Genomic DNA, 15,655 nt, shown 5'->3' with positions numbered 1-15,655 from the left:
GGGGCGGGGCCGGGCTCCAGCTGTCTCGGCGCGGGAGTGGAACTTTCAAGAAGCCGAGGGAGGGTAGGATCCGGTTTCGCGCGCCCCGCGCCCCGTTTACACGGCAACCCGGAGTGACACTCGGTGCTCCATAAATAAAAAGTTTCCCGTTGGAGCTATGAGTTCAGTTTCTAATTTTGCAGTTGGGGTGCGTGGTTATTTTTAGGGAGAAGGGGAGGTGTGGGACAGGAGAAAGAGAATGAGGATCTCCCGTATATAGAAGACCACCTGGAGAGCTTATGGCCAAAGTTAGGGTTGGTTGGTTGGGTGTGTGTATGCGTTAGGGGGCTGCAATGTTTGCTTCTCAACTCTCTGAAGGGTGTTGCAGAAGCAAGAATCTGCATCTCCAGGACATAATTTGAACGGGTGTGAAAAAGCACCTCTGATCATATGCAGAGTGCTTGTCCAAAATAGCATACCTAAGCATATGAAGCATTAGGGAAGATGGCCTCTTCCTTCCTCTCTGCTCCACCCCTTTGCTAATATTTATTAATTTGATTTATATCCCACCTTTCCTTCAAGGTGGCGTACATGGATTTTTCACCTCCATGTTTTATCCTCGCAAACAATGCTGTGACATAGGTTAAGCTAAGAGACAGTGACCCAAAGCCACCCAGCCAAAATTGCAGAGTGGGAAGGGACCATGAGGGTCATCTAGTCCAACCCCCTGCGATGCAGGAATATCAGAAATCTCCTGCTCAGTGTGCCAGCCAAGTCAAGTGATATGTGACTATTGTAATGGATGAACATTATCCGGGCACTTCATTATTGAGTTCTCCATGCCCCTGAGGTTTGGCTGGCCTTCAAGTCAGGACAGAGGCTTAAGAGCGGCAGACCCTGCCCTGTGGAACTCCCTGCCAGTAGATACTCAGCAGGAAACATCCCTCCCTTCCTTCAGAAAACTTTTGTTGTTGAGACAGGCCTTTACAACATGATTTCTGCTGCCCTCCCTCTTACAACCAGGGAGTATTTATTTGTGTTTTAAATGACTGGATCACAGAATTGTAGAGTTGGAAATGACCCCAAAGGTCATCTAGTCCAACCCCCTACAATGCCAGAATCACAGCTAATGTTTTTTCTGGCTCTTTTGTTGATCTTATCCCCTATGTGCTGTACTCTACCTTCTTCTTTTTTAGGAAAGTGCAGGTTTTGTGTGGCAGCAGTAGACACTTGGAGGAAAATGGGATGGATGGTTTCATGGGAAACAAAGTGTTTCTCTTTAACGCCCTCTGTATCTGTTTTCATGTTAAATGCACATCACAGGCTCCTTCAGCTCTAACATTTTTCTTTAGACTGCAGTGTCTATTAAGACTAGATACATGACTCTCAAGCGGAAAAACACAGCCACCCTCAGGGACCATAATTTGAACTTTGATTACCATCGTGTACCTCAGTCTGTACTTTCCCACTCTTAGGTTAAAAACAACGTCTTTCCTAGACTCGGTTGTATTAAGAAGCAGTTGCTTCAGATTCCAGGCCTGCACAATTTTTATTTTTGCCTCTTATCTCAGGGGTGTTTCACTTAAAAGAAAGGACCCTCAGTAAATTTTGACATTTTGCTTCCAGGCTGATCATATTTAAGAGAAAAACTACAGCTAACCTTTTTCATGGACTTTATAAACAAGCGTGCTTAACCTGCCTGTTTTTATTTTGAAGGGGTGGGAGAAACCCATTCACAGGGCCCCAATCCAGAATGCAATCCTGATCCAGACTGGGGGCCTGCACTAGTCATCTGCTGAAAACTACATGGTACTTCAAGTTAAAAACGCCTCAGGTTACAAATGCCTCAGGTTACAAACTCCGCTAACCTGGAAGAGTTACCTCAAGTCAAGAACTTTACCCCAGGATGAGAACGGAAATCATGTGCCGGCGGCGCAGCGGCAGCAAGAGGCCCCATTAGCAAAAGCCCGTCTCTAATTAAGAACAGTTTCCGGTTAAGAACGGACCTCCGGAACAAATTAAGTTCGTAACTAGAGGTACCACTGAACGGGTTACAGATGCTTCAGGTTACAGACTCCACTAACCCAGAAATAGTACCTCGGGTTAAGAACTTTGCTTCAGGATGAGAACAGAAATCGCGCAGCAGTGGCGCAGCGGCAGCGGGAGGCCCCATTAGCTAAAGTGGTACCTCAAGTTAAGAACAGTTTCAGGTTAAGAACGGACCTCCAGAACGAATTAAGTTCTTAACCCGAGGTACCACTGTACCCCCTTACCTGGCTGCCGTTCCTCACCATCCCACTAGGAAGCAGCCAGGAGTGAGCAAATAGCAGTTGCAGCCAGTGTGTCAGGTGTCAGACTAAAGGTCTGGAAGGCCAAGGTTCAAATTTCCCATTCAGCCATAAAGCCCAGAGTGCAAGTTGAAATCTCTCAGCCTAACCAACCTTGCAATGTTGTTGTGACACCAGGCTTGGCTCCAGGAGTTGCTGGAAGAGCAGAAGGTGCCACCCAACTGCCTTAGAGACTCCACTCTGGATTTGTGTACGGTTTACTGCTTAGCTTTTTATTCTTCCGAAAATATGCCACAAAGCAGTGGAGGTTTAGGAGCAGAGTTTTCCTTCTTCTAGGTGGGCTCCCTTCCCAGGTTGATGAGCCTCATCTAGGGGAAGTCTAATGCTTATGGCTTCTAGGAGCTACAGCTGAGAGCTGAGTGCTGGTAGAAGAAAGAGTTTGGATTGGATAACCCGCTTTATCACAACCCTAAGGAGTCTCACGGGACACGGGTGGCGCTGTGGGTTAAACCACAGAGCCTAGAATCCCCGCGACGGGGTGAGCTGTTGCTCGGTCCCTGCTCCTGCCAACCTAGCAGTTCGAAAGCACGTCAAAGTGCAAGTAGATAAATAGGTACCGCTCTGGCGGGAAGGTAAACGGCGTTTCCGTGCGCTTCTCTGGTTTGCCAGAAGCGGCTTAGTCATGCTGGCCACACGACCTGGAAGCTGTACGCCGGCTCCCTTGGCCAATAAAGTAAGATGAGCGCCGCAACCCCAGAGTCGGCTATGACTGGACCTAATGGTCAGGGGTCCCTTTACCTTTTAAGGAGTCTCAAAGCAGCTAACATTCTCCTTTCCCTTCCTCCCCCACAACAAACACTCTGTGAGGTGAGTGGGGCTGAGAGACTTCAGAGAAGTGTCGCCCAAGGTCACCCAACAGCTGCTTGTGGAAGAGCGGAGACGCGAACCCGGTTCACCAGATTACGAGACTACCGCTCTTAACCACTACACCATACTGGCTTTTGGGTAGAGACCAAAAGTGGCCAAACTACCCCAGAAGAAGCATGACGTCTTCCCCCTAGCCCTCCCCCTCCTCTAGCACCCCATAACTGTAATTATAAATAAACAAAGCAGCAGAACTGGGAGCACACATTTTTGAGTAGGGCCTTGCAAGCGTGTTGTTGTTTTTCCAAAATAACAGCAGATGTCAGATGAAGCATGCTTGAATAATGTCACACGTAGGTTGGAGCTCAGGCTGGTAATCTTTCCTAAATGGCCGAATGATGACGCCTGGACCAGGAAATGCCCAGTAAAGCCAAGTGGCCTTATTTCACCTCTCCCTGACCTTCTCTGCGTGTGTAAACCAACACCATTTGCCTTCTGAAGTCCAAGGGGACTGCCCTCTCAGTATACGAAACTGGCAGCCAAGAGGGGTGACACTACAGAGAACATGCTGGATCCCGTTTCTTGCCTTTTAACAGCAGAGACAAAAGTATGTTCATTTGTCAATTTGCAGCCAGACACCTGTTATTAGTGCATTCATGGGGGCAGGAAGAGAAATAAAAATAACAATGCAGCAAACAGAAATTAAACTGGTGAAAGTTTTCTCATTGCTGCATCGGCAGGTCAGGAAAAAACTCCACAATTTCTTTGGTATGCACCAGGGGAGAAGAGCCAGTTTAAAAGACCTACATTGGCTCCCAGTACGTTTCCGAGCACAATTCAAAGTGTTGGTGCTGACCTTTAAAGCCCTAAACAGCCTTGGTCCAGTATACCTGAAGGAGCGTCTCCACCCCCATCATTCTGCCCGGACGCTGCGGTCCAGCGCCGAGGGCCTTCTGGCGGTTCCCTCATTGCGAGAAGCAAAGCTACAGGGAACCAGGCAGAGGGCCTTCTCGGTAGTGGCGCCCACCCTGTGGAACGCCCTTCCAGCAGATGTCAAAGCGATAAACAACTACCTGACATTCAGAAGACATCTTAAGGCAGCCCTGTTCAGGGAAGTTTTTAACGTGTGATATTTTAGTGTATTTTTGGTTTCTATGGAAGCCGCCCAGAGTGGCTGGGGAGGCCCAGCCAGATGGGCGGGGTATAAATAATAAATTATTATTATTATTATTATAAAAGGTTGTCAACTGTTTAGGGGAATTTTCCTTTTTCAATGAATTTCTATCACTTGCAGCCTGCAGGCTACTGGAAATACAGTAACATGCTAGTAGTGCAGACACAAAGGAAGAATAAGTAAGCTCCCTGTTTAAAATGCAATTAAAAAAATGCATTAAAACCTCCTGAGATTATTCATGGATCTAATTTACTCAGATTAATGCCTTTGCCTTTACAAACCACTGATATTCGGTTCATGAGCCTCGCTCGGATTTTCTACGCTGCAATTGCAAACTGTGCAACTTGAGAGGATAAAGGAATGTGCTATACACAAGGTTTACAATACACACAGCAGTAGAAGCCACGTGTACATGGTTATACCACTGAGTTGCCCACAGCTGACATCTGGGGGAAGCCACTGCATCAAGCAACTCCTGCTGCTGAACTGTGCCAGCTGGTCAATATAAAAGCAACTGTGCCTGAGTTTTGATTTTCCTCTTCCCTCCCTGTGCCCCTTCCCTTGTGTGTCATGTTTTTGTTTTTTTAATTGTAAGCCTAAGGGGTGGGATTGTCTTGTCTTGTTTGTATGCAAGTCACTCTGGGAGCCTTTTTGGTTGATGAGTGAGGTAAAAAAAAAAAATGCTCCAGATTTGTTTCCTGAAGAAGTTCAAGGTACTTTGCCTAAAATTGTTTACATTCTGGGCTTGGGAAACCTTAAGGGGGCATATTTTCCCAGTATGCACCTTTGCGCACGCTGAGATCTAGAAGCAACTATTAATTCTGAGTGCTATATAATGGGTTTTGGAGTGTGTGTGGTTTTTCTTTTGTTTTTTGCTGCTAGAGCCCTGAGATTGTGGAACATTACTTACAAGAAATCCACCAAAAGAAGATCCAAAGAGGAAGAATGATTTCATTTCTGAACTGTGTCCTACAAAGCATTTCACAAGATAATAAAAACGCATATAAAACACTTGCATACATATTTAGAAAAGGAAAACAAGCGTATCTGGGTTTTTTTAAAAAAAAAACACAATTAAAATGACTGGAATCCATAAAATCAATTTCATATCCAATGGATACCGTCTGCTGGAATGAAAACCTCCACTTTAGAAACATTTGTTGAAAGAACAAAGTCTTCAACGCAAAATTTGCAGCGCCTTTCGGATATGCAAAGCCCAACATTGAATTACCAATAGCTTCGCTGAACTTCGAGCTGCCCGTCAGCGCGCAACAACCAATAGGGAAACAAAGAGGCGGCGCCTTATCCTCCAATCGAAACGAAGTTCCAGACTTTTCCCGGGCCACGCCCAGCGGGAGATATGAGACGCTCGTCACGTAGCTTATCCTTTCCTTCTCCCGCTCTGCTCCCCCCTCCCCTCCGCGAGGCCCGGTAACCATGGAGACGGCAGAACTAGGGAAAAGACGGGCTTTGGGGCCTAGTATAGGCCTCTCTCGCGGGTGGCGAAGGCTGCGCTAAAGCAACGCGCGGATCTAACTTGGGGGGAGGACCCCCTGCAGCTCAACGAGGGGTATTCCCGGAAGTGAGCGAGCTTTATTATTGGCTCCGTAAATAGTGTTGCACAAAAACCCTTCCTACCTTACAGAAGTCGGAGCATAATCGGATCCCTGCTCTCACAGGGGCGAACCAGACGCCTGTGGGAAATGTGCAAGCAGGATCTGAGCACAGGAGCACCTTTCCCCTCCTGTGGTTTCCAACTTAATAAAATAAAATAATAATAATACTTATTTGTTATTATTTATTAAATTTGTATACTGCCCTATACCCATAAGTCTCAGCACAAAGTTACATTGCAAAAACGCAACATACATGATAACAATCATTAAAATGACAAACAATGCTCATGTATGCAAACTAAAAAAAATGCACTCAACAAAAGCCCTGAGCAACAAATGCAAATGCGAAAATCCAAATCAACATCTATCATTTAAAAACCAATTTAAAGCAACCCCACCTCCCAAATGAAAGAACACCCACCCAGCTATTTCCCCTCGCAGGCTCTCAAGGGGGCTTGCGGATGAAATAAGAACAGTTAAAAGCATAGAAAGAAACTCCAAACAATCATGCACACACAATCTATTAACCACACACACACACATAATACTGCCTCCACCGTGGAGGCAGGAGCTTAGCCATCATTGTTAGCAGCCATTGATAGATCCCCTTCTTCATTGGTTTGCCTAATCCTCTTTTAAAGCTGTTGTAATTTCTGGGTTACAACAAAACCACCTGAGTCGGTGGCCATCCCTGCCTCTCCAGTGGGAGTGAGTTCCATAGTTTTATGTGCCGTGTGAAGAAGCACGTTTCCTCGTTTTATTACACACATTTGCGCAAATGCATATTGAATTCTGTGGGTGTTGATCTTCATGTGTGCTCACTGTTCTCTTTAAGCTCCCTTATCAATACTTGCCATTCCCTTAAAAGTAATTATTAACCTGGCCATTAATCCTCAATGCTCACATAATCCCAGCTGAAAATAATCTTGAATCCATGTAGCTGCATTTATACCCATGTGCATTTTGGTTGCCTCGTCCTCTGTTATTCCATGCTGCCGAAAGTCTGACTTTAAACTCATTTAAAGACAGGAAATGGCTCTCTTTTTTGGTGGTTGTTTGTTATACGCTTTGTACCGCATACAGAGAGGTTGGTGCTCTGACAGCAAGAACTCCTAATAGTGAACTCTGGTGGTTAAACAGAAAATGCAGACTATGAAGAATCCAAAAATAAAAACAAAACTTGTGTGCTGGAATGGTGTGGTGGAAGTAGACATGTGGTGCAGTAATAAAACATTTAGCACATTTATGAAGCTAAGCAGGGCCTCGTATACTCTTGCTTTGGCAAGCGTATTAGAAGGCGGAAATTCACTGCAACATTATTAATTTTTTGCAGGTCCCACACCGATGATGATGTAGGGTTGCTATCTCGAAGATCTTGCTTCAGCAGTGCCTGCTCTCAGAGTCAGCAGTTTGGACAAAAGAATGATGTCCAGGATGTTCAGTTGATGTTTCTGAATGGGAGCTAATGGTTGGGAGATTACTGAAGAGCTTTCCGGAATATTCTGAACCAGAGAGTTATCAGGGCTGGGAGGGAACACATCACCCCCGGTCCCTGCCCAGTTTATGTGAAGTGTGTGGGAATGAATGACAGAGGAATTCGTGGGGAGAGGGAGAGAGAGAGAGAAAGAAAGAAAGAGAGAGAGAGACTGGGAGGGAGAGAACTGAGTTGAGATTAAATTAAGGAATCATCCTCTGGGGAGATGACATAAAACAGTAGATCTGTTGCTCTGTAGAAGTGCAAGTGGTGTTGTGTATTTGTATCTATATCAAATACTGGAAAAAAGCTGGTTTTCACTACTCATCAAAGGAACCAAATCCAGACAGCAGGACCCAAGGAACTTGCCAGTGCTAGTAGACAGTATAAACAATTGTTAATAACTCCCCTTTTTCTGTTCTGAATGGGAAGTGGAGATAAAAACAATGCAGTGACCAGCAGACAGCTATCCAGGTTAAGCACCCCAGTGCTCCGAAGGGTGCCTCACTGGTCTGCCCCTGCCTGCCACTCACTCACTGTGCAGGCATTGCTTGAGAACCACTCAGCTCCCATCTATCTGCACCTGCCCCCTCCTTGTTGCCTCACCTGGGAGGTGCAAATGGGCCAAGGGCCAAAGCCAGGAATTCTGGGTCAGGTAGGTGGTAAGGGAAATGCCAGGGCCACTGTTGTGCTTTGTCACAGGGACCTGAAAGGCTTTTAAAGCGCAGAATTCTTTAAAAAAAAATTTAAAAAATCCCGAGTTGAAAAAAATGTTTCTAACCACTGTGAAATTGCAAACACCCTTCCCCCTGAGCACCTTGGAGACTGCGTAATTGTGGAAGAGTTATCGTCAAGTACCGGTAGGTTCAGGGAATTGGTATGACATATAGAGCGTGGAAAATGGCATTACTGTACTATAGAGTCAGGAGGCGTGAAATGGGCAGAGGGAAATTGCATGACGACCGCTTCCCTTTTAATTCCACAGAGGAACCCCGAACACCTACATTTCATTTCACTTTTTGGAGGGGTCTGTGATGCCTTTAATTCTAGTCATTTTGCCATCAGTATGCATTAGTTAATATAATAACTTTTCCAACGTGGATCGTTTTTGTAAATCAGCTTCACCTTCCCCCTTTTCCATCCCTCTCCCCCTTCTCGACAGCTTGCAAAAATTCACAGACGGCGACCCAACAATCCCCGATAGCGCGTGCTCCTCCTTCCTCTCCGGTGCGCCGGCCGTTCCTGGGATCACCTTTTCTGCGCGCAACGCTTCCCGGATCCCCGGGCAGTGGCTGCTTTGCGATGTGACTCAGGCTGGTGCATCTGGGTCACCAAGGCGCGAATTAATTGCAACAGCCACTCAGGACCAGTCCGGCTTTTCTTCTTATTTAAATAACCTGCTGTTTTGTCAGTCCCTACCAGCGCGTTTCTTGCACCGGCAGCTCCGCCTCTTCCCATGTGATGGTTTCTGTTTTGCTTTCCTCCTACAGACGATCGGGAGGATCCCCTCTGGGTCGCCACGTCTGCTGCTCGCTTGCTTGCCGCTTCGCCTTAGGGAATTTGGGAAATGAATTCTGTGAGTATAGAGGAGGGCTCAAAGCTGGCGCGAAGGAGCGCACACATCCATCCGCCCGGTTGCAAAAAAAGCGCTGCGCTTTGGTGAAAACTAAAAAGGAGCGAAGAGTCTCGTGACACTTTGAAGGCCTGCAGATTGATTGCAGTAGGAACTTTCCCGAGCATCCGACCAGCTGGCCTCGAATCCTCAAGCCTTTCCCACAACGAACCGTGGCCGACTTCCGGGTGTCACAAGGCTCTTGTTTTTTTGCTGCAGCAGACAGTCACTGGGTTGGCTACCCTTCTGAATATGGGAAGGGTGGGCTCTAGTGGTTAGAGAAGGGAAAGCCGGCAGCTGGGAGTCTTGTTTCTTTTTTGGTTTGCTAACAACTTGTTGGATTGGGTGAGGTGAGACATGGGGCTGCGTTCCACATTTGTGGGTGCAGAAGGAATCTTTCATATTAAGTCAAAGCTACATTTGCTTGCTTAGTCATCTGCTGTTGGGAATCACTAGTGGAGAGATTGCTGTTGCATGCAGGTCCTGCTTTGGAACTGGCTTCCTTGGAAGGCAGTCATGTCCATTAACTTGGATGGCTTTAAAAAAGGATTAGTGAAATTCATGGAGGAGGAGGAGGAGGAGGAGGAGGCTATTAGTGGCTACTAACCATAATAGCTAGGCTCTGCCTTAACTGCCAGAGGCAGCTATGCCTCTGAATATTATTATTATTAATTAAATCTGTGTACTGCCCTGTACCTGCTAGTCTCAGGGCGGTTCGCAAGATAAAATCACAATATAAAAACGTAACCTGGCTGGCCACTGTGAGAACAGGGTGCTGGACTAGATGGGACTTTGGCCTGATCCAGCAGACTGTTCTTATTACTGGCGGCTACTTTGTAGCTTCTTGTAGCTTGCTCATTTACTTTTGTAGCATTTTTCTAATTTAATTGATTTTCTCTAATTATTCTGTAGTTTTAAGCACGTGCTGTGCTTGGAATGCTCTCTTTGAATGGAAGAGCTTAGTAGTAAAAATAATAATAACAGCAGCAACAACAACAATAATAAAAAAACAAAATGGTCTGATTCTGATTCTTTTCCTGATTTGGAGGGATGCACGTGTTTATATTAAGTGGTATGTTGAAAATGGCTAGAGTAAAATACTCATTTAGATAGTTGTCAGGAAGGAAAAGTGGGATAGAATCAATGGCAAGGAAAAGAAAGAGGGAAGTCAGGGGCGGGCCAAGGGCCACATTGCCTTCTGGGCAAGCTTCTGAGGGCCACATGATAGTGGTGGGTGTGGCCAGAGTAAAAAATTAGCAGAACAATTACAGTGGTACCTCGGGTTACAGACGCTTCAGGTTACAGACTCCGCTAACCCAGAAATAGTACCTCGGGTTAAGAACTTTGCTTCAGGATGAGAACAGAAATCATGCGGCGGTGGCGCGGCGGCAGCGGGACGCCCCATTAGCTAAACTGGTGCTTCAGGTTAAGAATATTTCAGGTTAAGAACGGACCTCCAGAACAAATTAAGTACTAACCCGAGGTACCACTGTAATGTAAATCTTATTATTGTGGAGAAGTCTAATTTCTGCATCCACTCATGAACCCTGCTGTGTTCTCCATCCAAGCAAGAGGCATGATCAGAGTTCAAGAACACATTCCAGCCAGGCATAAACACTCAAGGAAGAGTGGAAAGGAGAGTTTAGGAGGAGATGTAGCCGGGGGTGTTTCGTTTTGCTTTAAATCAAGCTCAACGCTTTTCAAACAGCTTTTCTTCTGCTTCTGAACAAGTAACTTCATCCTGCAAACTACAGTCATACCTCGGGTTATGAATTCTGCGGGTTGCGCGTTTTCAGGTTGTGGACCACACCGAACCTGGAAGTACTGGAACAGGTAACTTCCGGATTTCAGCACATGCACAGAAGTACAAAATGACATCACACACATGTCATCACACGCAGATGCAGTGCTTCAGGTTGTGAACACTGCGGGTTGCGAACGTGCCTCCTGCACGGATCACGTTCGCAACCCGAGGTATGACTGTATTGCGACAGTTTTGAAAAAGAACAACTGTTTGAAATGTATTGGGCATAATTAAACAAAAAATAGCTGGCATCCCCAGTGGCGGAGGAACCCTCTCCAGCACCTGGGGCAGCACAGCCCGTACAGACTGCTCATGTGCGGCGACCGTACGGGCTGCTGCTTGCACGCGAGGCAGCCCGTATGGCCGCCGTGCATGAGAGCGGCAGCCCATACGGATGCCTGTACGGCCGGCGTGCGAGAGCGGCAGCCCGTATGGACTGCGGGCGCCCTCAGCTGCTCTACAGCTGGGGGGGAGGCAGGGGCCATTTTGTCACCCCTCCCAGAGTGGCACCCGGAGTGGACCGCCCCCCCTTCCTACGCCACTGGGCATCCCTCCCCGTGATTGCGTAACTGGTCATGCTTTGCAGCCTTACCTGAAAAGTGTGAAGGTGCTGTTCACCATTTGCACATTGGGTGGCCATGGAAGATGTAAGGAAAGCCCTGGTGGATCAGGCCTAAGATCTGTCCTGTCTAGCATCCCGATCACAATAAGCTTGAAAAGGGTGCACCAGCTGTATGAGCCGAGTTGTGTGGAGGGAATTTTGTCAAGTGCAGTTTTTCTTACTCTGGGGTGACAAATGCACCAAACCAACATTCCCTCTTCCGCACAACTAATTGAAGGAACAGGAGCTCAGTCCTTTTTGGAAGCCGAAACCCCTGATTTCCTTCCCATACTCATTTTGGAAGGGCGCCAAGGATTAGCGGTTTAGACAGTGGCATTCAGGAGAAGGAGAAAACAAAGAACCTAGCAGACTTGGAACAGCAAAAACCCTGATTCTCTTCTTTCCCCCTTGTGCTCCTACCAGAGCCTCCGCCACAAAGACACCATGGAAATCCAGGAGATGGACCTCAGAGAGATGGGTTCTGTGATCCAATCCCGCGTGGTCTTGGAGGTGTCCAGCCAGGTCCAGTCGCTCCTGGATTCCCTGGAGACCACCAAGCTAGAGATCGCCGTGACAGGCGAATCCGGCGCCGGCAAATCCACCTTCATCAACGCCCTGCTGGGGCTTAGCGACGGAGACCCCCGTGCTGCCGCTACCGGCGTCATCGAAACCACAGCCGTACCCACATCGTACTCTCACCCTCGTCTGCCCAGCGTCGTCCTGTGGGACCTGCCGGGCATCGGCACCCCATGCTTCCAAGCGGAGCGCTACCTGGAGCAGGTGGGTCTTGAGAGGTACGATTTCTTCATCATCATTGCCTCGGAGCGGTTCCGGGAGAACCACATCAGGCTGGCCCGCGCCGTGGGCTCCATGGGCAAGCGTTTCTACTTTGTCCGCTCCAAGGTGGACCAGGACCTGAGGGCTTCACAGCGACGAAGGCCAGCCCGTTTTGAGGAGGCTCAGGTGCTGCGGGCGATAGAGGCGGACTGCCTCCGCCAGCTGCAGAATGAAGGCCTGGATTCCCCCAAGGTCTTCCTGGTCTCCAGCTTCGAGCTGCACCGGTTTGACTTCCAGCGCTTGCAAGACACTCTGGCCGAGGAGCTCGAAGGCCACAAGAGACACGCCTTGCTACTCTCCTTCCCTTGCGTCACGGCAGCAGCTGTGGAGAAGAAGAAGGCATCACTGCGCAAGCACATCTGGAAGAAGGCGTTGCTGGCCTGCGCCGTCTCGGCCTTGCCTGGCCAGAACCTCCACCTGAACATCCCCATGCTCATGAAAACCCTACACTCCTACCGCAAGAGTTTCGGCCTGGACGACGAGTCCCTGGGGGTCTTGGCCCTCGTGGCCTCCAAGCCCCGCCATGAGCTGACCAGTCAGGTGTGCTCAGCATTGGGGAAGGATCTTTCGGAGAACGCCGTGCACGTCGTCCTGAGCCAAGCCGCCTTGTACGGCCAAGTGGCTGCCCGGGTGGTGAAGAACAAAGTGCCTCTTTTTGACAACATGGTAGCTGGGGCCATCTCTTTCGTGGGTGCCTATTACCTGCTGCACACCGCCCTTGATAACTTTGCACAAGATGCCCAGAGGGTCCTAGGACGGGCCTTTGATTTGGAGGATAAGGCTCAGGGCTACCCTCCAGAACCAGGATTTATCTTTGATTGAAGGTGGGGCAAGAGAGCTCCTTAAAAGTGCTTGGGGATCATAGGTGCCTCTCCGCACTCTTTTATCCACCAGTCCTTCTTCGTAGTCACTTAGGTCCAGCTAACCCAGGAAAATGCAGTCAAAAGTCTTTGTGGGATGAACTTCACGTTGGCAGTTCTATCCAAAAACCCTGATGCACGCGCTGATATAATTGCCTTCCAAGAATGGTGCAATGCTAACTGGAAAGATCTTCTGCAGTTCTACTAGTTATGGTGGGTTACTGTTATCAGAATCCTACATACAACGTCCAGTGATAGAACTTTTTGTGGAAAATAATGAATTGCCAAAAAATATAAAAATCCCAATGCAAATTAATTCAGTTGGTGTTGGAAAATTTCCTGAGCCCCTCCTGAGTCACTGAATTTAGCACGCTTGCTTTTATTTGTGTTTCATAAATATAGCTAAAAACGTTGATTAGAAGTCAGGCTTCCCTAATGCCATATTTGCAGTTGGCACCCACTGTTGCTAATGAACTGATGAAGTGGAAACATTTTGACCCAAATCACTGATGGTGAGTGCAATCACTTTGTTATCCTCCTGTAGCCAGGAAAGTAGAACCCTGCAGATTTCGAAGCATTATAGAGCATCCACAGAAGGTCAGACTGGACGTAGTACCAATGGGATCATTCCTTCCTTTGCAAATCATAAGCATGGTACACGTGGGTGCAATTCTGATCAGGTCCGCGGATGAAAGTAATTTTCCACCCATGCCATGGCTTTGATACGGCTCACCAGCTACTTGCAACAGGAAACAACAATCTGAAGGGCATGTCACATGACAGTGACAAATCCTAGTTCAGGCGTAACTGTGGACAGGGTACCAAACTGGCTAGACAGTATTCCAGTTGGCTGTGATTGCAGGATGGGATGCAGAGAAGTACCATCGCTGTCTCCCTTTCTTTGCAGGATCTCTCCTTCTCAAGTGGCTACATCTGGGAGGGCTGGGAGAGATCATAACTCACAGAGACTGTGTTTGCTTCTGACTTGGCTTTAAATGCATTTAACAGAAAGGAATCTACTGGGAGGCAGAACCCCAACACGATGGATTGGAGCCAGGAATGTGAAGATTGTGTGGCGACTCCGCCAAAGCACAGGGTTTTGATTGTGTGAAGCTGGAAGGAGAAGCAGCCCTTTAAATGACGCAAACTGCCTCTCCTGTGGGAATCACTTTGCAAATGCAAACTTCAGGTGCAATTCTGTAACTCCACTCGGCTTGTTACCTTAACTTCAGAAGTGACCAGTTCTAACATTGCAGACCCAGGACTGCATCGTCTGTGAGCAGATTTATTCTTAATAAGAGTCATCTTGTATTAAATAAAGTTGTGTGTGAGTGCGAGTTCTGGTCATCTTGTTCAGGTGCAGGCAGTAGCAATCTTCCTCTGATGCTCAGTAGATTGTGAGCCATTATCGTAGCATGCCAGCTATCAAATCGTATTGACCATCTCATGAACTTTTTGAAAGTAATAATTGATTTTCAAGTTAGCAATCTCTGTATTGTGAGTCTTAATCCAGGGCAATCGCTTATTAGTTTGATCAGCAAGGAAAATATATTTCTATAGCATCTATGTTTTTACAATGTAAAGGGCATGTCTAACCAATAAATTTTTCTATTTTTCTGCATATGCTGCCTTTGTGACTTGTTCATTGTATCCTTGGGGTCAAGGAGACTCTTGTGAAGTAAACAAAGAGGCAGTGTGCAACACACAGGGAACATCTGAGAGATCACGTCCTTCTCCACAGACCCCCTCGGGTGGTGTGATTCGCTGAGGAGGCCCTCTTGTTAGCTTGACTGCTTTGAAAGCTTCGGGGGGGGGGTGCCGCCCAGCAGAGGGCCTTCTCTGTGGCATCCTCTAAATTGTGGAACTCCCTCCCCGCAGACATTCATCTGGCTCCTTCACCGTATGATTTCCATCAAATTCTGAAGACGCACCTCCTTACACTGCTGTTTGACATTTGAGATGTATAGTTTTAGTGCTTACCGTGGGCCTGATCCAGTGGGCTTGTGTTCTTAGTTACCAAAAAGTAAAGCAGAAAGTTTCACATTACAGGGCTTTCCTGCTGCTGGGTAGCTTAGACGGGGACACCTCAGCAAATTCTCCTGGTGAAAACGTAACTCCCATTTCAATCAATTCCACAGCAAGTTGTAATTCTGCTTCAAACTTTGGTCACCACTAGTGTCCAATGCTTTAAATGCAGGTGTGCAAGAGGACTGCCATTTCTCCTCCTCCTCATGTTGAGCCTGTATGTGTTGTTGCTTATGAAGTCTGAATGGCACCACCAGTGCACAGGGCGTCAAGCCCCTTGGTTTGCAGAACAAATCTTTGTGGGGGTAGCACAACGGGTACTGAGAAGGCTTGGTGGCCATGTTTTGCTAAATGAGTGGGTTAGGGAATGGGAAATTCAGCTTGCGGAGGGAATGGAGTTCTTGGAATCCTAAATAGCAGAACTTCATACTGCAACATTTCGTTGCATACGCTGTTTTAGCTACAAGGAAAACGACTTCTTTATATATATCAGCCATAGCAGCCTCAGTACAGAAAAGGGT

The 15,655-nt window shown here is 47.4% G+C and overlaps 1 protein-coding gene across 2 annotated transcripts; it reads left to right on the top strand.

The window, feature by feature from the left end:
• Positions 1-5,444: 5,444 nt before the first annotated feature.
• On the top strand, positions 5,445-14,730 carry LOC310768808 (interferon-inducible GTPase 5-like). Of its 2 annotated transcripts, XM_083627602.1 has the most exons (3): positions 5,445-5,887; positions 7,255-8,971; positions 11,836-14,730. In XM_083627602.1, exons 2-3 carry the CDS (start codon positions 8,963-8,965, stop codon positions 13,069-13,071), a joined length of 1,245 nt encoding a protein of 414 aa, XP_083483728.1. In that variant the 5' UTR covers positions 5,445-5,887; positions 7,255-8,962; the 3' UTR covers positions 13,072-14,730. The 2 variants fall into 2 exon arrangements, with proteins under 2 accessions (XP_083483728.1, XP_083483729.1); XM_083627603.1 differs by lacking the exon at positions 5,445-5,887 and having other exon boundaries at positions 8,603-8,975.
• Positions 14,731-15,655: the final 925 nt, after the last annotated feature.

This window comes from Podarcis filfolensis (genome assembly GCF_964270895.1).
Source record: "Podarcis filfolensis genome assembly, chromosome: 8".
Classification (NCBI taxonomy): Eukaryota; Metazoa; Chordata; class Lepidosauria; order Squamata; family Lacertidae; genus Podarcis; species Podarcis filfolensis.
This window is presented reverse-complemented; position numbering and strand designations above follow the sequence as displayed.